This window comes from Carassius auratus, unplaced genomic scaffold, assembly GCF_003368295.1.
Source record: "Carassius auratus strain Wakin unplaced genomic scaffold, ASM336829v1 scaf_tig00215316, whole genome shotgun sequence".
Taxonomy (NCBI): domain Eukaryota; kingdom Metazoa; phylum Chordata; class Actinopteri; order Cypriniformes; family Cyprinidae; genus Carassius; species Carassius auratus.
The window spans coordinates 1,371,616-1,393,607 of NW_020528035.1; the positions used below are offsets into that span (position 1 = coordinate 1,371,616).

Consider the following 21,992-nt stretch of genomic DNA (forward strand, 5'->3'; position numbering starts at 1 on the left):
CAACGTTGCTTCATTTTTTTTTTTTTTACTTAAAATGTGTCTAAATAGTTCTATTAAATTACATTTACATTTATTAGATTTTGGAGTTTCAGTTTTAGTACATCAAATGTTTTACTAAGTAAACATTTACTAAAATAAAATATAACTTGCGTTATTTCAAGTAATGAATATATATATATATATGTGTGTGTGTGTGTGTGTGTGTGTGTGTGTGTGTGTGTGTGTGTGAGGGTCCTTGGTAAAGTTTGGTATAAATGCACTTTTCTGTTTTTAAACCCTTCAAAATGCATGGCTCGATTGACTGTAAGTGCATTACTGTAAACTTGTTTTAACAAAATGACAAATGATTTTGCAGTAACTGAAAGCATGAAAGACGCTGTAGACATAGGTTAAGATGCACTGAATTCTAAATTATTTACCCATTGTTACTCTTCTAAGTCAGGCAAAAGATAGCAACAAAAAAAAAGCTAGCTGTGATAGCAAACATTCAGCATGTGCCAAGAACAAGCTTCTGTTTAGTATCTGATGTGCTCTTTACACTGGAAGCATGAGCAGGCCAGTCTTTGATGGGCTCGTTTCACATCTCAAGAGCAGGACCATGTTTGGGCATCAGCGTCTTCCCTGCTTCAGTCTGTCGTTTCATATTCTTTCTCTCTGACAAAAGCGGGTGAGCTGGCAGACACACAATATTTTGTTATGCTAATTGTCAGAGACTTACTAACAGCACGCTGATAAATACCAATTCTTGTCATGGTGCGCATGTGAGACCCAAAGGCCTTACCTTTTAAGCTTAATGTCCAGGTGTGCTATAACTGGATCAAATATCTTGACTTTTATTTGGCACTAAGTAACTCTTAAAATATCAAATCTGCTAATATACGCTGTTTTCCCAAACTGAATTATTGCAGATACTTTTAACCAGCTTCTGATTTTCAGTGGCTGTATGAAGTCAGTTCACACAGGTGTAGGTGAGTAGTATTTGGTGCATCATGTAATATTAATATTTCTTGTGTAGTGTTTCTTAAAAAAAACATTGCCAATGCATAGTACAGTGTTATTTTTTTTTAAAGTACAATACTTAATAATAATACTTAACATAATAATGTTATATATAATTTATTAAATATGTGCTGCATGTTTCAGGGTTCAGCACAGCTCTGTGTTCATTAACATGCATGCAGCTCATGATACAGAGTTTCTGAGTCTTAAAGCAGCTTGGTTAATTAACTGTGAACTGAGTGATTCAGACATGCTTAAAATACTTAAAATACAGTAAATGAACACAGTGCTGCGCTTCAGTCTGAATCAAGCTACAAATATATTTGCCAGCAAACCACCAAAATAAAAGCTCACTAGTTAAAATAGTTTTGAAAGCAAAAGGTAAATATTAGTATTGCAATTTTACAGTGTACTATAAATACATTTTACTGTAAAATAATATTATTGCAATATATTTATCATGTTTAATATAATTTTATTTGTATAGTCATACTGAAAGAGTCAAAAAGGAAAACTGGACTGCTGTAGGAAACTAAAGCAGAAAGTTTTTTTTAAAAACTGTTCACTTTATGGTTACTGAAAGAGGTTTCAGTTAGTACTTCTGAAGAATAAACTCAAATTCTTCATTTTTACCAAACCTGCACAGCCCTAAAAGTATGGTCCACACTCAAACAATACAAATAAAACAAAATACAATAAAATAGTCCTTAGAGTAAAAAATAAATAAATCTATGCAGATGTGCTTACCAACTAAATCACCCCAATCATTTAACAAAAAAAATATTTCTTTCCATATATAGCTATTTTATCTATTTTATTGCAAAATCTAATCACAGAAAAACTAAATATTGCATGGTCAGTTTTACCCAGGACTATGCAGCCCTATAGTGCACCATTAACAAGATGTCACTAGTTTGATATTTTAATAATCGAAGGCTGTGATATTCATATATTTTTAGCATGCAAATACTTTTTGGGGGTCACTATATGTGGTATTTACTATTTTCACCATTTTAAAATATGAGTTCATTTTAATTCAGTAATAAAAATGTATTTCTCCAAACAATTTTTTTCCTGATTCTCGAATTCCCAAGTCTCTTCCTGATCATCACCACCACTCTGATTTATTTTTATTTTACTATCTTTTTTTTCCATTGCATGTTAAAAGGAAATGTTTTAAAGGTTAGTTTGCTCCATCATGTTTCATTCTTGCCAGTGCCAAGACTGACTGAGCTGAGTTTCTCCTCAAAGATCGGATCTGGCTCTCACCGTTTGCTCTGAGTTTTGACCCTAGGAGGAGTTTTTGGTTTTGACCAAGCCCTTCTGCACCAATCCCCTGTAGAACTCCTGGAGGTACGTGTACACGCACTTCCAGTCCGGCTCCCGCATCCGCACCATATCCTCCACATCCAAAAGCTGCGGACAGTCTGCCAGCTTCCTACTCTCACGTCGAGGTGGGGGACAGAGGAAGGGAAGAGGACAGAAAAAGGACAGAAACAAGTGGGATATACAAAGCCAGTGAGGAGAGAGAAATGAGACACACAAGACAAAATCAAAAAGCCAACATTAAACACTGTGATGACAGCATGTGTTTTCATGCCTTACATTCATAAAAAAATATATGTGCAAAGACAAACAACATCAAAAAGAGCAACAATTCATCCATTCTGTGATCTCATTATGCAAATGTGGCTGTGAACAATAACATACAGTATGGAGACAATAACGGCAATGCAAAAAGAGATGGCTAAACATGTAACCCTTCGTCTCCAGACAAACACTGTTTGTCTGACTGTTAAACAGCCTGTAGAAGCTTAGTGATGGGATCATGCTGGAGCAGTGGAGACTGACCTCTTTAAAGGCACACATCTGGTAATGCTTGTAAAGTTCCACCAGGAACTGAGTGAACAGCAGATTTCCTTAAATAAAGCACACGCATCCATAATAAAACATGCCTCACACAGCTCATGGGGCATCAATAAAGGCCTCATGTAGCGAATCCATGCGTTTTTTGTAAGAAAAATATCCGTATTTCAAATGGATGGGGCACACCTTTTGAGATATGTTATTCCCACAATTGTTTAAGGAAGCAAAGTTTCCTTACTTTAGTAAAGGAAAACCAGTCTCCTCTTGGCTTATATAAAAATCCCCCTACTTTTTTCATTACAGATCCTCATTTTGTGCTTCTAATTCATGACCGGTGTTTTTTGTTTTGTTCTCTCTCTACATTCATCACTTATCACGCAACGTCAACGCCCTACATCATCCACCAGAAATATGGATATTTTTCTGACAAAACCAAATGGATTCGTTACAGGAGGCCTTCATTCACCCCCCCGGAGCCATGTGAGGCACGTTTGATTATGGATGTGCACGCTTTATTTAACATGTTTTGGACTGTTGAACAGAAACACGCATCCACTGCAATGATAGTGCTTAGAAGTGCCAGGACAATTTTTTATGTAACTCCAATTGGATTCATCAGAAAGAAGAAAGTCACTTATACCTAGGATGGCTTGAGGGTGAGTAAAACAAAGGCTAATTTACATTTTACCCTATAAATATAAGGTTGTTACAGTTTTTACGGATGTTAACATTTTTTAACTAAGATAAATTTCCATCTGCACCATGCCATTAAAGTCAGGGAGCACAAACCTGTTTCATGACTTGAAACAATATCAGCCATTAGAATGCAGAAACTAATGAATTAATTATATTATACTAATTATACTATATTAGGATATTTAGTAAAAAAAAAAAAAAAAAAGATTTTACTTGCATAGGATTTTTCATGCATATTTGATAGAGAAAAATATTTTATAATCACACATTTTTTGAATATTGTACAGACCTGTTTAGCAAGTGTTTATCATGTTCTGACAAAACATTTTTTAAAACCACAGTTAACTCTGGCTTCTATAACTTTCACTCATGGGAAGTAATCTGCCTTTAAACTTAAAAGATTTTACATTTCGAGTGATAATTATCAATATTGACCGATATGACGCATTTTATCATTATTATATTTTTGCCTATATCACCCAGCTCTACTTGACACAACAACATTCCATGAAGCAAATTCATTAGTTTTCAATGAGTTGAAATTTTGAGTCAAAACTTTTCGCCTGAAGTTTTCGCAAGTGAAAAAATAAATACAACATCACGTTAATCACGTTTAATGTTAATTAATGTTAATCACGTTTACACACTGCTTCATAAAAAAATTCAGATTACCGCGTTTTCACATCGGTAGCAAGGATTTTGATAGGAAAAGATGACGAATAAAAAAAAAAAAAAAAAAAACGCATACGAAAATTTCGGACCTTAAATAATTGAAAAGTGACACAATGTGGCAACTACCACTGGAAATGATGACAGCAGAGCTCGAGATCTGCCAGGACTAGTAACTAACAAACAACAGTATACTTAAACTTAAATAACCGTATATGAATTCACCTTCAGGCCACAACAGCAATTACAGATGGTGCCTTTAATGATGACAACAGTTGGGGTAGTGTGATAAACCAGTGCTCGCAGTTAGGTGGAGGAAAATGAAATGAAAAAGTGTCTACTGGAATTACCTGGACACAGACTGACCAAAGGGGAAGCAGGTCAAGGCCTATTTTCTTTGGTCATCGAACAATACTGACTCTGAGTAATGCTCTTCCTATTCTGGGGAAAACTCGTGAGCATTCAGCTGGATGTTTCTCATTTAGAAATGCATGAATGTTAGGTTAACTGGGAAACCAAAAAGGAAATAAGCAGAGAAGGAATTTATATCATAATTTAAAAAGCTAGTAATTAAGGTTTGTTTATTTAAGTGGAACGAACAAGGAAATGACAGCTATTAAAAGATGAATAATCTGAGAGGACTGGAGATGCAGATCAGTAGAACTTGTTAACATTTTGGCTGTATTAAAACAAAGCAAAACATTTTCAAAAACATTTACTCTTTAATTACTCACCAAGGATGCATTAAAATAATCAAAAAACACATTAAAGATATTTCTACTTAAAAGTCACACTGAGTTCTTAAGTGTGTACAAGAAACATGGGAGAATTCACTAAGAATCAGCTGCGCCTGCTGATAGCATCATATATTTGCACACGCTCTCTGCATGGTTTCAAAATCTGATTCAAAAAATTATTCAAAATAGGTATGCCACTAAAAAAACCTACAAGAATACGAGCTGAACACAATTAGCATGGCATATCTCAAGACGGTTCAGAGCAGTATGCTGTAGCGGACGCAGCAGACCACCTCAATCTGGCATGGTTTACTGAGACTGTACAGCCTTGCTTCACCGCTGTGATATCCAGGCACTTGATCAGCTCAAGACGCAGAAAGTGCGCATGACACGTCTGGATATTTGCCTGGTTATAACGGAATTAAAACAATGTGCACAAACACTTGCACACAAACAACTGTTTGCCGCCAGCTTTCCATCTGCGGTAACAGCAACCCATTAATTGTACAAGGCCAATGTTTAGAAGAGACTGTGTTTGTGTTTTGTCACTAAAGAAGAACATTCTTAAATAAATTGTGAAATTAAATGCAACATGTTAATGTAAGAATGCATTAATGAACATTGCTATATGAACACACGACTGGTTGAGCTCGATGTCAGAAGCAACCGTTTAGTCAAATTTGAATTGCATTTCTGTCTGTCATGTTATTGGTTCTGAATTCTTTTTTGTGTTTGATCATATGATATATGCAACTCTGGACTCACTCTGCTGTGCTGAAGGCCACCTCAAAGTTCTGCCTGCGGTTTGCAGGACTGAGGCTGGAGTAATCGAAGGCCTCTGGAAAGAAGTTATGCACCAGAGCACAGAACGCCATGCCATCACTCCAGCTGGAGGAGAAGTTCTGGATATCCACATTCTTCATGAAACGAAGGAGAGAGAAACAATATGAAGACAGAGAACAACGATTAACTACCGTTCAGTAAGATTTTTAAATGATTTTGAAAAAAAAGTCTCTCCTGCTCACCAAGGCTGCATTTATTTGATCAGAAAGGCAGTAAAACCTGTCATATTATTAAATATTTTTACAATTCTAAATAACTGTTTTCTATTTGAATATATATTAAAATGAAATGTATTCCTGCGATGCAAAGCTGAATTTTCAGCATCATTACTCCAGCCTTCAGTGTGTGACATGATCCTGAGCTGATTTGCTGCTCAAGAAACCTTTCTGATTATTATCGGTGTTGAAAACTGTTGCACAGCTTCATATTTTTGTGGAAACCATGATACATTTCATTTTACACGATTCTTTGATTTAAAAAGAGCAGCATTTATTTTAAATAGAAATGTTTTGTAGCGGTATAAATGTGTTACTAACACTATTGATCAATCTAATGCATCCTTGCCAAAAAAAAGTATTAATTTCTTTATAAATAGCTTACAGACCCCAGCCATTTGAATGATAGTGTAATTAAACAAATACAGCAAAGCTTAAAGAAATAGTGTGAATAAGAAATTAGAAATGAGTAAATAATGACTTCTATTTCAGTCTGTTCCTCATATGAAGCTACTTTAGTACTTTGTACAGCACACCATTGAACTAAATTCCAAGTTGAGGACTGCTTTTAGGACAAGTTTTGTGCTGCTTTAACATTTTTGGAGCTAGATAGCTCTAGATCTCATTCACTTTTAGTTTTAATTGTAAGCACGTGCTAAATAACGGTGTTTAATGAAAGAAAGAAAGTCCAAAATGCTTTAGAACATGAGGGTGAGCAAATGATGACTGAGGTTTAAGTTTTCATTCAGGATCTGATTTTCTCCAGTTACCTCATAGGAACGGGTCTTGGATCTGCACCAGTCCAGCAGCATCTGTTTGATGGAGTTCGCATTGGGGACACCAAAACTTGTGGAGCGCTGCACCTTGTTTACTTGAGTAATGGCTGAGTTGCTACAGTCAGAAAGAGAAATGCTGTTGACCAGGTGGTATTTCTGGGAGCTAAATGAGCCTGAAAGTGAGTGAAAACCACAGGCTCACCCTCCAGAGCCTCCAGTGTTCCCGAGCTTCTCGATCATGGCTTTCCGTGCCTGTGCTGCAGATGTTTTGGGTAACGTCTGAGCCCTCATCAGCTCTGATCTCTCCGCCTGTCTGCGCTCAAGAGCTGATGTTCTGCTCGAGCTACGAGATGTGTTGTCCTCACGGTCAAAAACACTGAAAGAAACAGAGAGGAAAAGTATATAAGAAAGAGTACATTACAGAATAAATCTCCCAACTATGACGAAAGACCTTAAAGGTCCTCCGACTCGATGCTCATGCGGGTTGCCAGATTGAGGACATGCAACAGGAACATAATGGAAGACAACAAGCCTTGCACTATAAGGTGATGAGTTGATTTATCGGTGTTTTAATATATTTTTAGGCCAGGTATAATATGCAGTCTCTGACCCGGTTTGTTTGCTGGCCTGCAGACACATGACTCAGCACACAGGCAACCCAGGTTGGCTAAATTTGCTGCGGGGGAAATCACAGACCAAAACAAAAAAACTGACATTCTGACACGGAACACATTTCCATGTAGAATATCTGGCTTTAGTTAAGTTCTTCAGAGAAACAAGTATGTGAACTTGCATGTTTCCTAAATATAATTTAGCATTTTTATTTATTTTTTTATTATTTATCCAAAAAAAAAAAAATACAAACAGCACTTTTACTAAATCTGTTGTAGTCAGTGTGCTGCTTCATATTTCTGTGGAAACTGTGATACAGTACAGTGCATATTTCAAGTTAAGGACTGTTATGTTATGACAAATTCACTTTTAATTGTAAGCACATGCTAAATAGCGGTTTTATGAAACAAAGTAAGTCCAAAATTCTTAGGAACAATTTGAGGGTGAGCAAATTATCACTGAAGTTAGATTTTTCATTCAGGATCTGATTTTCTCCAGTATTTATTTGAAATCTTTATAACATTATAACAATCTTTACTCTCACTTCTGATCAATTTAATGCATTGTTGCTTTTTTGGGGTGGTGTTGGTACAGTGGATAAGACACATGCCTTTGGTGTGAGAGACCAAATCCACTGTGAGACACCAATGTGTCCCTGAGCAAGACACTTAACCCCTAGTTGCTCCAGAGGCTTGCGATCTCTGACATATATAGCAATTGTAAGTCACTTTGGATAAAAGCGTCAGCTAAATGAATAAATGTAAATGATTTCAAAATAAACTACGTCGTATAAAATAAGACCAGGACCAAAGAGAGTTCATGTTGACTTTAAAGCACTGACTCACCTGCCAACCTTCCTAGTGGACGTGGTGCTGGAGTAACTGTAGGATTTAGTTTGCACTGTTCCTTCTGAAGAGGAGATAAGAGAAACGTGGGTTTGACATGGGGGCTGGTAGAAAGGAAGACTGAATGCTGAGCTCAAACAGAATAAACTTACTGTCTGACTTTTGAACATAGCTGGATTCCATGATAGTGCTGCGGGACGTCCTGCCATTATCATCTGGCCACAAGCAATGACAGTGTCACAGTCAAATTACACACCAGAACAAGAGGCGCATTGAAAAATCAGGCAGCGTTAGAAAAAACTGGACCCCCCCAGCTCTAAGTGTTGTTTCTAATTTTAAAGTGGCCAGCCAATCATAAAAGAGAATTATTTTACTATAACACTACAATATTTTTCAATTTTTACTGAATGAAGAGATTCTTTGAAATGTCCGTTTTTACATAAACTACAGAAAACCCACTGTGATGGACAAAATATATATATATTTTTTTTTTCAGTGTGAAAAATTTTAGTTGAATGCATCCGTAAATAAAAAACAATTTAGTTTAGGAAACAATTTAGTTTAAGAACAATGCTAGCTGTTTATTAGCATGCATATTACTACTACATTTGCCTTTTATTAGTACTTACAAAACACATATTAATAACTAATTCTGCAGGGACATATTCTAGAATCCTATCCCATACCCAAACTTAACAGCTACCTTACTAACTATTAATAGGCAGCAAATTCATATTTGAGGCAAAACATATCTAAAAATGACCAGTATCAAGTAAAATCAGTGGATTTCATTACATACTTTTGTAGTATTTGTGTGCATTTACCAACACAAATCAGTCCTTAAAGTGTGTGAGATACTTGAGAAAGAGACTAAATATATTTTACAAAAGTATTTTTTTAGACAAATCTAACCAACGGACAAAAAGTTATACAATGTACTACAATGTAACTGTCTTGGAAATGTCTTAACCCACTTCCAAACTTATACTCCTATACCAAAAATTACTGATTTTTAAGATACGTGCACCAATTTACAGGTCAAAACTAACCTGAATGCAATTTTAAAGGTACACAGATGCTTCATTATTTTAGAGGAGAGTTTTACTAGTAAACATTTTCATGAAGGGCTCTTAAAATGTAAAAAGGAGTCTACTGACGTGTCTGCTGATATTAAATACCTAAACATTAATTAATTCCCAAGGTCTTGTAAAACAAAACTATGATCGTTTTTGTTACAAAATCTTGAACATAAACCTTACAATTTAAGGGGACTACAGAGGGGGAAAACAATCCAGCCAAGTAGAGTACACCACATTACTGCTGTGCTACCTGAATGGGAAACACGATTGGTGACGTGACTGATAGTGGAGCCGTCTGCAGAGCACTCGATCTTCTTCGTCACGACTTCATCACGGGCTTTCTGAGATCTCCCCTCCCGCTGCTGTCTGAGCTCCTGCAGACGCAGATCTTGTTCCTTCTCTCTCTGGTCTGAGGACACATTTAAAATGAACAGCGTCAGCAAAAGAATTCAGGGTTAAGATGGAGTATGGATCAGGGATGCACAAAACATGTGTCCATATTAGTACTTTTGCAACAATCAACATGGGCGAGACTATCTGACTAGGGAGTGTGTCCAAGAAACTTGTCTGAAAACCTTATTTTGCAACTCTAGAGACACAGAAATCACACACTTCACACTCCATCACTATCATGTTATAAAGCACTTGTGTGGAAACATTAACATTTTAGATTTACACTATAGTAGGGTTGTGCAATATTTACTATCACAATAGTTTTTTAAACAGTTTGCCAGCTGACACGTTCTTCCTGAATATCAGCACAATTGCAAGTTGTAATATTAATGCGATACTAAACGTAATAATGATTTTTTACAACAGCTCAATAATTATAATATAATACACAAACATAACATTGTGAGTTACATTTTAAAAACAATATTATCGATATAAACATGATTATCAATGCTATATTTCACCACCACCCACAATTTTTCTTTATATATTATTAATGCAGTCGTAACTGCAATAAAGATAACTTACATTGCATTTGTGTAAATGCATTCATTCCACCTCTGAACTGCATTTAGCAGTGTGTAAATCCATCTAAATTTCACTTTGGCATAGCTGTGTTACTTCTGCAGTGCAGAAATGGATTTTGTTGATACAGATTTAATTTGATTGGAAACAGCCATTGTATTTACTGATTCAATTTGCGAATTCAACATAAAAGATAATGCTTGTATCTAAAATATTTAAGGTTCCAGCAATAATGTAGCAAAATAGTGTCAAAACCCCAGAAAACACCGAGATATAATTTATAGTCAATATTGCACACCACAGATGATCATAGTACTGTGTGAAGATTTGATCAAGCAAATACAGAGCAAGCAGTACCATATGATAACCAAATAAATATACTTTCATGCATGGTCCAAACATATGACCAGATCACACGTATCACACAAACCACACGTGGCACATAAAAAATACATACCGTATCTTCAAATCCAAACCAAGTCTATAGCCAAATGAAGCCAAACTGACCCTTCACTAAGGCCCTGGGCATTAGCAAAGGGTCAGTAGGGCAAAAACACACACAATCAAAGAACCCTACCCATTTCCTCCTGTGTGCATCCCAGTCTAGCCTCTGAGAGCAAAGAGAGAGAAACAGCACTCAACAAAAGGGAGGTAAAGAAGACCGTGAACTGATACACTTTCTATGTTGACGCCCCTCAGTACATAGAGAGAATAAAGAAAGAACAGAAGGAGAGATGAGTGCTGTGCAAGAAAACAAATAGAGATAATCACCTCGCTTTTTCTTTCGCAGTTCTCTCATTGCAGTCCTGATCATTTTCCTTTCTTCAAAATCTTTGCAATCATCAAGCTGTAAAAACAAACAAACACCACTCAAACAGACCATAATAATAATAAAAATAAAGCAACTCATTTGTACTTCTTAAAAAAAAAGAATAAATCATGCACAATAATACCAGGAACTTGTATTTTAAAAGTAAAGCTGGGTCAAATTCCATATCTTTTTATTTCTTTAAAAGAAAGAACAGGAACATTTTGTGTTAAAGAGGGTGGAACATGATCAATAAATGCTGTGAGCCAAATTCAAACCAATTGTTCATCCAAAAATGAACATTCTCTCAAAAATGAACATTTTGAAGCATGTATGTAGCCAAACAGTTGATGGTAGCTACTGACTTCCACAGTAATTTTTTTTAACTGTGGAAGTCAATGGCTAATGGCAACCGTTTAGTTACCAACAATCTTCAAAACAGAACCAAGAAAGAAACTCACATAGGTTTGGAACAACCTAAGGATGAGTAAATGATGACAGTTTTCATTTTGGGGTTCACATGTTGTATGCATGAGCATCATCTTTGATCATTTTTTTGTTGTTGTTCGTGTTAATAGCCGTATAAGAGCAGAAAAAAATAAATTACCATTTTGTCCAGGATCTCCTCGTCCTCAATCTCCTGCAGCTTCTCTGAAGTCAGTTTATCACTTTGCACCTCAGTTTTGATGGAGGTCATGGATGAGCCGTTCGGAAGCACAGGGACATCACGGGACGCCTCGCTCACAGATTCACCCGTCTCCATCTGTGTGTGCAGGGGGGTAAAAGACAGAGATGTATGATACACTTTAAAAATGATCACAACTTTAACAGTAAAACTGTGTAAATATGCTACTACTTTAGCATACATTACCCTACTTTAGTATATATGGTGACGTTTCATGTCATTTTACTTCTGAACAGCTAATCCCTAAAGCAGGCTATAATCAACAGCAACACAACTGACATTAGGATTTAATAGCATAAATGATAAAAATAGCCATCCAAAAATAAAACTGCAGAGTGATGGAGAGATGGACAAAAAAAGAGCAATAAGTGAGTGAAATCCTTACAGCAGACAGAGGAGATGGAAAAAGGGGGCTGTTGGAAGGGAGATCTGATCTATGACTACAGCTGTGTTTACACAAAGGCCATGGAAGCTTGCTGACATTTAGACAGGAATGAGCGCTCCGTGATTTCTGTGAATGTCCCTGAGCACCTCAGCCTGCTGCTCTCATCCAAGTCAAACTCAGCACTGGAAAATTAGGTATCCACACGGTATAAAATGCTTGTTAAAAAGAAAAAACAATGGACAACTTTTTTTTAAATCTATCTGGAATCTACAAATTGCAGATTGATGCTTGTGTTCCTAAATTGTTTTTTTTTTTTATATTTCAGCTCCAAACTTTATTCTATACACACACACACACACACACACAAATGCAAGTGAAGCACTAGCACAGTAAAACCCTGCAATTAAGCAATTGTTATGTCAAATAAGGTAAATGCATTAGGGGTGTTAAATGAATAGACATTTAATTAATCTCACAAGGTAATGTGCTAACTTTGGCAGTTCTATTAAAAATCATTAGTATATAATCCAAAAGTGCTATTCCTAAAATGAGAGTCTGGCATTCATTCACAATTATTTACATCACCAAATAAATACAAAAGACCTGCAACAGACTTGTGCAGAAATAGACCCGAATGCCCATTGCAAATCTTGTAATAATACTAATAATACTAATACCAGCTTAACAAGGCTTTGCTTCATACTAGCAAATTTAGACACGTTTTAGCTTTTAACCAACTAAAGCATTTTTAAGTGCTACACAAACATTACTTTTCAATATAAAACTCTAATATTGACTTAAATTAATTTTTTTAAAGTGATTAATGAAAAAAAAAAAAAAATACCACAAACTTTCCTTCTCACTTGAACTACTTGTACTGTATCTAGAGCGTAACTTGCCCTAAATCAAGAGATCCCTGGAAAATCTGATCTGAGTGAATCAAATCTCTTCCTGGAAGCAAACTCAGACACTAAGACTTTCAATTAATCAGACATAAATGGGCCATATGATTAATTTTGTTTTCAAATGTACTGCGCAAAGCCATAAAATGGAAAAAATTGAGGGTAAGTTTACAGTATGTTTTATTTGTGAAGAAAAAGTATGGCACAAGCTTCAAAGAAAATCTTTAACTTGAACCCCTACATTAAAATGGTTTTCTTGGCAGATTTTCCAGTCCTTGTGATTCACTACGAGTGCAGATGACTAATAATAATACATAGTGGAAAATGATCCTTTTAAAACCAAAGCCATCCAAATGATGATGATAGCAGTTTCATGAAGGAAAAACTATTTCCCAGCATTGGTAAGCATAAGTATGCAAAATACTACTTATTTCAATTGGCAAAAGCTTACCATATCCATCTTTCTGAGTCAAAGTTCACCGACAAGAAGATTTTTTTTTTTTTTTTTTTTTTGCAAACCGCAATGCTAGATGTTATTGATGGCCAGGTGATTGCTATTAGTTTGCTTAGGTGTTCTGAGTAGTAAATAAATGCCCAAATTGAAAGGCCCAAACCAAGTGGTCTCTACATATTGCTCATATCCCATTTTGCTCACTTTATTGCAAAAGCTATTCTTCACCTTATCAAAACTATTAATGTTTACAATCAGACAAATGTCTGAAGTACCTGAAAACCACACTCGAGTAAAAGTACAACTTGAGCTGAAGTCATCTGGTTATAACAGTTGTGAAGTGAAGTATTTTACTTGCACTAAATGTAGGCTCAAAAACACATTAGCCCTCAACATCTAAGAAATGCCAGCAAAAAACAAGCCACAGTTTATTTGTGAGGAGAGTGATCATATGATTGCAATTAGATTGGTAAGTGATCCTAGGTAGTAAACTGGTCCATATCAAAAGAGTGGTATATAGATATGGCTCGCAATCCCAATGCAAGTCTGTTTTTAGCTCACTTTAAATTGCAAAAGTGATTGTTTGCCAAAACTACTACATGTTTACATTCTGCTAAATGTCTAGGAAAAAAAACATACTTGTATTACCATGCTATTTTTCCTTGAGACACTGCCGGGTGGAGACGACACCGATGATGTGTGGCAAACGCCAGGAAAGATTGGAGGGTTTAGCACTGGGTTTACTTCCCCATCAAAGGGATTGCTGTTTGCTGGATCCACATCTTGCTCGTGTCAGTCTTGGTTCAAGAAAGTCCAAGGGCATCAACAAAGCACCATAACTTGCCTTACAAGCTTCTCCTGCTGTAAAGCAGCAATGGTCTCAACAATAGGCACAGCCTGGGCTGTTGCTTCCTCCAAATGGGCCTCTATACTTTTCCTAAAAAACCTTTAAATCGCAATGTACATCTTTGCATGGCTCACTGAAGATTGAGTTCCAGCTCATAAAAACGTTAATCTACAGGTCCTTCTCAAAAAATGTGCATATTGTGAAAACGTTCATTATTTTCCATAATGTAATGATAAAAATTAAACTTTCATATATTTTAGATTCATTGCACACCAACTGAAATATTTCAGGTCTTTTATTGTTTTAATACTGATGATTTTGGCATACAGCTCATGAAAACCCAAAATTCCTATCTCAAAAAATTAGCATATCATGAAAAGGTTCTCTAAACGAGCTATTAACCTAATCATCTGAATCAACTAATTAACTCTAAACACCTGCAAAAGATTCCTGAGGCTTTTAAAAACTCCCAGCCTGGTTCATTACTCAAAACCGCAATCATGGGTAAGACTGCCGACCTGACTGCTGTCCAGAAGGCCATCATTGACACCCTCAAGCGAGAGAGTAAGACACAGAAAGAAATTTCTGAACGAATAGGCTGTTCCCAGAGTGCTGTATCAAGGCACCTCAGGGAAGTCTGTGGGAAGGAAAAAGTGTGTCAAAAAACGCTGCACAACGAGAAGAGGTGACCGGACCCTGAGGAAGATTGTGGAGAAGGACCGATTCCAGACCTTGGGGAACCTGTGGAAGCAGTGGACTGAGTCTGGAGTAGAAACATCCAGAGCCACCGTGCACAGGCGTGTGCAGGAGATGGGCTACAGAGAAGCAGCACTGGACTGTTGCTCAGTGGTCCAAAGTACTTTTTTCAGATGAAAGCAAATTTTGCATGTCATTCGGAAATCAAGGTGCCAGAGCCTGGAGGAAGACTGGGGAGAAGGAAATGCCAAAATGCCTGAAGTCCAGTGTCAAGTACCCACAGTCAGTGATGGTCTGGGGTGCCATGTCAGCTGCTGGTGTTGGTCCACTGTGTTTTACCAAGGGCAGGGTCAATGCAGCTAGCTATCAGGAGATTTTGGAGCACTTCATGCTTCCATCTGCTGAAAAGCTTTATGGAGATGAAGATTTCGTTTTTCAGCACGACCTCACAGTGCCAAAACTACTGGTAAATGGTTTACTGACCATGGTATTACTGTGCTCAATTGGCCTGCCAACTCTCCTGGCCTGAACCCCATAGAGAATCTGTGGGAAATTGTGAAGAGAAAGTTGAAAGACGCAAGACCCAACACTGTGGATGAGCTTAAGGCCGCTATCGAAGCACCTGGGCCTCCATAACACCTCAGCAGTGCCACAGGCTGATTGCCTCCATGCCACGCCGCATTGAAGCAGTCATTTCTGCAAAAGGATTCCCGACCAAGTATTGAGTGCATAACTGAACATAATTATTTGAAGGTTGACTTTTTTTGTATTAAAAACACTTTTCTTTTATTGGTCGGATGAAATATGCAAATTTTTTGAGATAGGAATTTTGGGTTTTCATGAGCTGTATGCCAAAATCATCAGTATTAAAGGTCCCCTTCTTCGTGATTCCATGTTTTAAACTTTAGTTAGTGTGTAATGTTGTTGTTAGAGTATAAATAATATCTGTAAAATTCTAAAGCTCAAAGTTCAATGCCAAGCGAGATATTTGATTTAACAGAATTCGCCTACAAAAAACGACCCGTTTGGACTACATTATTATTTAAGTTGGTGCGTTTAACAGTTTCTGTAACTTATTACACAAAGGGCAATGCTGTTTAGCTTTGTTAACTAGATGTTAGGGCTGTGCAAAAAAACGAATGCGGTTTTCATGCGCATCTCGTCAGTAAAAACGCTCCTCCTGTGACTATAAATACATCTCCAGCACGTGCGTTCTAGACCAATCACGTTTCCAGGAGGGCAGCCTGCTCTCAGCTGCTGTCGAATCACAACACAGGTACCACTGGCCCAATCAGAACTCGTTACGTATTTCTGAAGGAGAGGCTTCATAGACCAAGGAAGTCATCAGCCCGTTTCTGTGACAGTGAAAACAGCAGTATACAGATAGGTGAATTGTGTGAAAAATACTGAGTTTTTTTACACGCGAAACATGAACACATGTTATATTGCTTATTGTAAACACAATCAATGCTTCAAAAAAGCGCGTACAACGGGACCTTTAAAACAATAAAAGACCTGAAATATTTCAGTTGGTGTGCAATGAATCTAAAATATATGAAAGTTTAATTTTTATCATTACATAATGGAAAATAAGGAACTTTTTCACAATATGCTAATTTTTTGAGAATGACCTGTATTGCTTTTTCATCTTCATCGTCTGCAACGGTCTGTACCAGAATGTCTCCGATCACAGCCTCTAGACCCAACTCGGCACAATCTTGATCCAGATTTTCCTGGAAACTGACTTGGTTGCCTAGGTCTAGCGTGGAGTCCAAACTGACACCATGCATGGTCTGTTTGGCTGCTTCTCTAGTAACTAATCAACAGGTGCCAAATAATCATCAAAAGTTCCAACTATTAAAATTCATACAAACAATCAGAGCAAATCGCCTTGCAATAGGTATAGACAACACAAAATATGCCTAAATTCGACTCCCAGTTGAGACAAACCCCAGCCCTTTATACCTCACTCAAGACCACCATCAGCCGTCCAACACATCAGCCAATGGAATTCTGTCCCCAGAGCTCCCATTAACTCAGGTGCCACAGTCATCTATTTATCAAAATAGCTATTATTCCAGAGGGCAATCGCCCATAAGCCCTTGGCTCTCTCTCTCTTTTTTTTTTAGAGCTCTTGTCCTTCACACCTTTCACTAGCAGAGAACAAAGTCTGCAGAGCAGCGGTGAACAATGTGACCACATGTACATATTGCAAACCCAAGGCACAAATGGTTTATTAGCTTTTTTTCAAGGGTGTCTGATCGATCTTGAACCCTAGATGTACTACATCAGCAGTGTAGGGTTGCATCAGCTGTTTGTAAGTTCTTACTTTAACTGTGAAGTCCACAATACACATATAATAACTACAAGCTAGTTTGATACTGTATTTTATTTGGTTGCCCCATTTGTTCTTAAGGCATAATGCAGCTAGAAAGACTTAAATGTTCCTAAAACTAACACATTGTTATGTAATATGGCATTTAACCTCAATGATTCAGGATGAATAAATAAACTGGGTCACACTTTATTGTAGGGAGCAATTCTCACTTTTCTGTTTTGTCGTTATTGTTTGTGCACACAAATGAACGTAGAGTCCCATTTGAAAGATGTATTACTCTTATCTGAATGACCAAAAATTACGGAGTATTTTAAGAGCAAGTCCTGTTCAGCTTCCGCACAGACAGTTGAATAGTGGATATTTCTCTATGTTAACATTAGATTAAGCGGCATTGTAAAGTTGCTAATGCTTACATATTTCAGATAATTTAAGATTTACATATTTAAGATTGTGGTCGTTGACTGATAGGCGAGCGTTTGGATGTTCTCCCTGATGTACCTTTTTACCATAGATCAGCAGTTACTGTCCTGTGTGACTTCACCAATGTGGATTTTTTTTTCTGCGACTAAACATCGACAATTTTGGTCGACCAAGCCCCTTCTGGTTTAATAAGGATTAGATGACTATTAGGGGACAGCCCTTGTTTGCAGTGCAACTGAAGTACTGGCAGATCTTTTTTTATATTGACATAAGGTGCATCACTAAAGCACTGTATCTGTCATCAGGAAACTTTGAGTAGCCAAAACACCTCTGAACTTCTTGACCCAGATGCAGATCATTCAATAGCATGACTGCATTAGTGTATATTTGAGGCTCAGACAGCTTTTCCAATTAGTTCGGGATCATTCGATCAACAATGCCTTACCATCGGACTTACTGACAGCCATGCAACTAAAAATATCTGGCATGGTTCAAAACAGAGCACTAAATATACCACCACAAGTTGTAAAAGAGTGGCCAAAAAACAAACCCTGTGAAGAATGTAAGGTAAGTACAGCGGCAAGAAACAGACAAGCAGTACTTTGCCGGGAAAAGTTTCAAAATGTCTGTTTGGCTTGGAACATCATCCTATAGGCATCCATGTATGAAATTAAAAAGCTACTGCTTCTTTCTAGGAAAGAGCAGTGAAAAGTACAGGTTGGCATTGTGTGGTGGATGTCCAGAATTAGTCAGTGACTTTAGTTAGAAGCTTTCTAAATAGCACAGATTACTCCAGACCCAAAGTCTTTACATTTGTATGTTCACTGGCACTAGACATATAAATGTATACAATTCATATATATTCATATATATATATATGTGTGTGTGTGTGTGTGTGTGTTGGATGGATGTCATGGATGTCTAAATGTTTAATGCATCAGCAAAAATCTAATAATCATGGCATGTTTTATGGCATAGTTTATATATATATAAACTATGCCATAAAACATGCCATGATTATTAGATTTTTGCTGATGCATTAAACATTTAGACATCCATGACATCCATTATTTCCATTCAGAACAATGTTATACATACATTTTGAGAAATAAGTAGATTTTTGTCAAATATATTGACATATAAGACATTTACACACAGCCGGGGTAAAAACACAAAGTAATTACACATAAAATACAGAGAATATAAATATACTAAATAAACATGTTAAGAATAATATTGGGGAAAAAAACTGTCTATTACAATGTGTCCTAAACAGGGACAGCTCTATAATAATAATAATAATAATTCAAATTTGGTCATGATCTCCATTTCTGTCGTGTTGCATTGAATTGAATTTCTTATACCATGAAATATCATTGATCCAAAATTCCCTTATATATTGATCAGCTGTAATTGTCACCTTGAGCAGCTTTTTTTGCTTTCACACAGAAAACATTTGTAATCGGAAGAGCTGTAGATTATTTCCCACACCACTCCTTGTGGTTTTCTCATCAAGTCTCTCCAAACCATGATTCTAATTTCCTTCCCACCAGTGCTAAACAGTTTGACCTACATCTAATACAATATGTACCTCAAATCACAATCCAGGAAATTGCTTGCAAAGGAAGAGAAAAACAAAGGGCACCACACAATCCTTTATGATAAACTGTTAGACATTTGTCTGTCATTGCAGTTATCATGGAATTTATAATAAAGCTCATCCAAACCTCTACAGAGTATGCATTAACTCCAGCGGTTCACATTTGCTAGTACACAACACAGCAATCACTATCCTCAAATGCTACTAATTTTTTTTACCTCTGACCCAGACTGCCGTTTACACGTTTGCCTTCAAATCATGATTCCTGCTGTCCGTGTTCTCTCTCAAGGCTTTCTCTTTCTTCTGTTGCTCTCACACCAAGATGTTAATCCCTCATTTGTGCAAAATAGCCTCGTCAACCTGCTAATGAAGCGTCAGTACTTATCCTTTAACAAGATTTCCACACTGCCCCACGAGTTACAGACGCAACAGGAATAACCAGCAAAAGACACGTTTTCACTAGATATCAAATTATTTACCTTAGTTATGCAAATAGGCACCTTTTCAATACTAAACAAAGACCACTTACGTGTAGTTAAAGAGACACATTCATGACTGTTTCTCAACAAATTTATGCCAAGTTCACACTGCATGATTTTAACCTGAATTTCACTTGCCGACAGGTTTCGCGAAATCGCCAACAAATACCCAACAAATGCCCATATTTGGAGGCAAATCGGGTCTCATTCATGCAAATGATAATCATCACGCAGTGTGAATTTTCAAAGTCGCAATCTGGAAGAGTTTCAGACACTCAATAAATATTTGGCATGGTAAATATCTGGACCCGTTCTTGCGGTGTAAAATGAGTGCTGACTGAAAAACACATCAACGATGACCAACAGCCAATGAGAGAGTAAGATACAGGGCAGCGGGAAGTTTGCAGAGGAGTTATATGAAACATAGTTTGCAGACCAGACAGAGTTGTCTGCGATTCTTCCTATTGTAAAGTCATGCAGTGTGGCCATTTTGAACACCGCAGCAATTGAATGCTACCCCAGATAGTCGTGCAGTGTATAAACAATGGTGATCCCAAGATTTGAAAATCGTGCAATGTGAACTGAGCAAAAAGTACACTTTGTAACAATGTTAAATGAAGAGTTTTGCTTAAATTACATTTTAAATCATTTCAATTATCTTTTATCATGTTTTAAAAATATTTTTATTTTGATGTGTTGACTAATACTAAAGCATGATTTTAATTTTAACCTTAGTGTGTTATTTGATAAATTTAAAGATGTTAAAATGTACTGAATGACAGCTTTATTACAAATGTGTATTTAAAAATATATTTAAATACAAGCAGCAGTACACTTTAACCATATCTCAAAGTCAACCGACACAATTATACATTTACATATAAAGTTGTGATTAAGCCCAACTTAAATCTCCAAATTGCAAATAATCAAAAATAACATTCAATTAAATTAAATACCCAAAAACATTAGATTCGGTTCACACTTAAGCAGTGTTAATTTCGTTGACTAAATATTTTCGTCATTATTTTCGTCACGAATATATTTTTGCGGACGAAAACGAAACGAAAACTAATAAAAAAGGCACTGATGGAGACTAAAACTATGACTAAATTGATTGACATTACCGTCAACGAATAAAGGACGAGACGAAAATAGACTGTGTGACGAAAATCAAATCAGCAGACTGGAGAGATGCGAGGAATGAAAGAACCGGCAAAACGGAACAGGCGAGACTGCATGAGAGAAGAGAACCAATCAGAGCCTGACTTATTGAGACGTGAAGCGATGGTTTTCAGTTTTTAAATGAGCTCCCGGGAAGTCGGCATTCGAAGAGGTGATGTCTAAAAGAGCGACAAAATGTCCACAGCTCACTTCACGTTTGAAGACGAACAAAACAAAACAAAGTGTAAAGCACGCAGAGCGCTCATTCGTGGCAAGAACACAACCAATTTGAAAAGACATTTACAGACGAGCCACACGGACATTTTCTCAAATGTAATTTCACAACGATGTTCTTTTGTTTATTGAGCTAAGCAAAATTATAAGACTGCAGTGCGTAGATGTTGTAGCATTAAATATTACGAACTGAAAAGTACTGTAAAATAGCCCCTTCTTCAAGTTAGATGAGAGCACAATACTAATACGTAATATTATGATACATACATTTGATTAATAATAATGTTTAGTATATTTTATAATGTTCTACTTGTTGACAATACCACAAATATTTATATATTAGTCATGTGAAACGTGAACGTTCACATCCTATCATTATACATACTAATCTAGCAATATTGTAGTAATTAAAACATACAATATTGCTAGACAAATGAATACCTTAAAAAATCTTTTTTTATCCACCCAGCTTATTAAATATTTACTTTAAATGTATGCACTTATTGTTCAGCTCAGCTGTAAGCTTTAAGGCTTTAAGGTCCTGGACCTAACTTTATTTTTCTTTTATTGATGGTCAGTTGGCAGCTAGTTATTGTTTACATTATCATGACAGTGTTTGTTGCTGCATAAAAGCTTTTGAATCGAAATAAAGACACAGTTGTGTTGAAATA

General features: G+C 36.6%; 1 protein-coding gene across 4 annotated transcripts in view; it reads right to left on the reverse strand.

Moving 5' to 3' along the window:
- Window positions 1-21,992, reverse strand: part of LOC113094271 (smoothelin-like) — a 62,479-nt gene that overhangs the window by 2,143 nt on the left and 38,344 nt on the right. Inside the window, exons 11-20 of one of the 4 annotated variants that reach the window (XM_026259974.1) lie at window positions 11,731-11,886; window positions 11,087-11,162; window positions 10,893-10,925; window positions 9,588-9,746; window positions 8,411-8,473; window positions 8,259-8,322; window positions 7,004-7,177; window positions 6,796-6,916; window positions 5,733-5,884; window positions 2,269-2,437 (exon numbers count right to left, since the gene is read on the reverse strand). In XM_026259974.1, the coding sequence (XP_026115759.1) occupies window positions 2,290-2,437; window positions 5,733-5,884; window positions 6,796-6,916; window positions 7,004-7,177; window positions 8,259-8,322; window positions 8,411-8,473; window positions 9,588-9,746; window positions 10,893-10,925; window positions 11,087-11,162; window positions 11,731-11,886 (1,146 nt within the window). In that variant the 3' untranslated portion in view covers window positions 2,269-2,289. The remainder of the gene's footprint in view (window positions 1-2,268; window positions 2,438-5,732; window positions 5,885-6,795; window positions 6,917-7,003; window positions 7,178-8,258; window positions 8,323-8,410; window positions 8,474-9,587; window positions 9,747-10,892; window positions 10,926-11,086; window positions 11,163-11,730; window positions 11,887-21,992) is intronic. The other 3 variants (XM_026259973.1, XM_026259976.1, XM_026259975.1) reach the window with 3 other exon arrangements.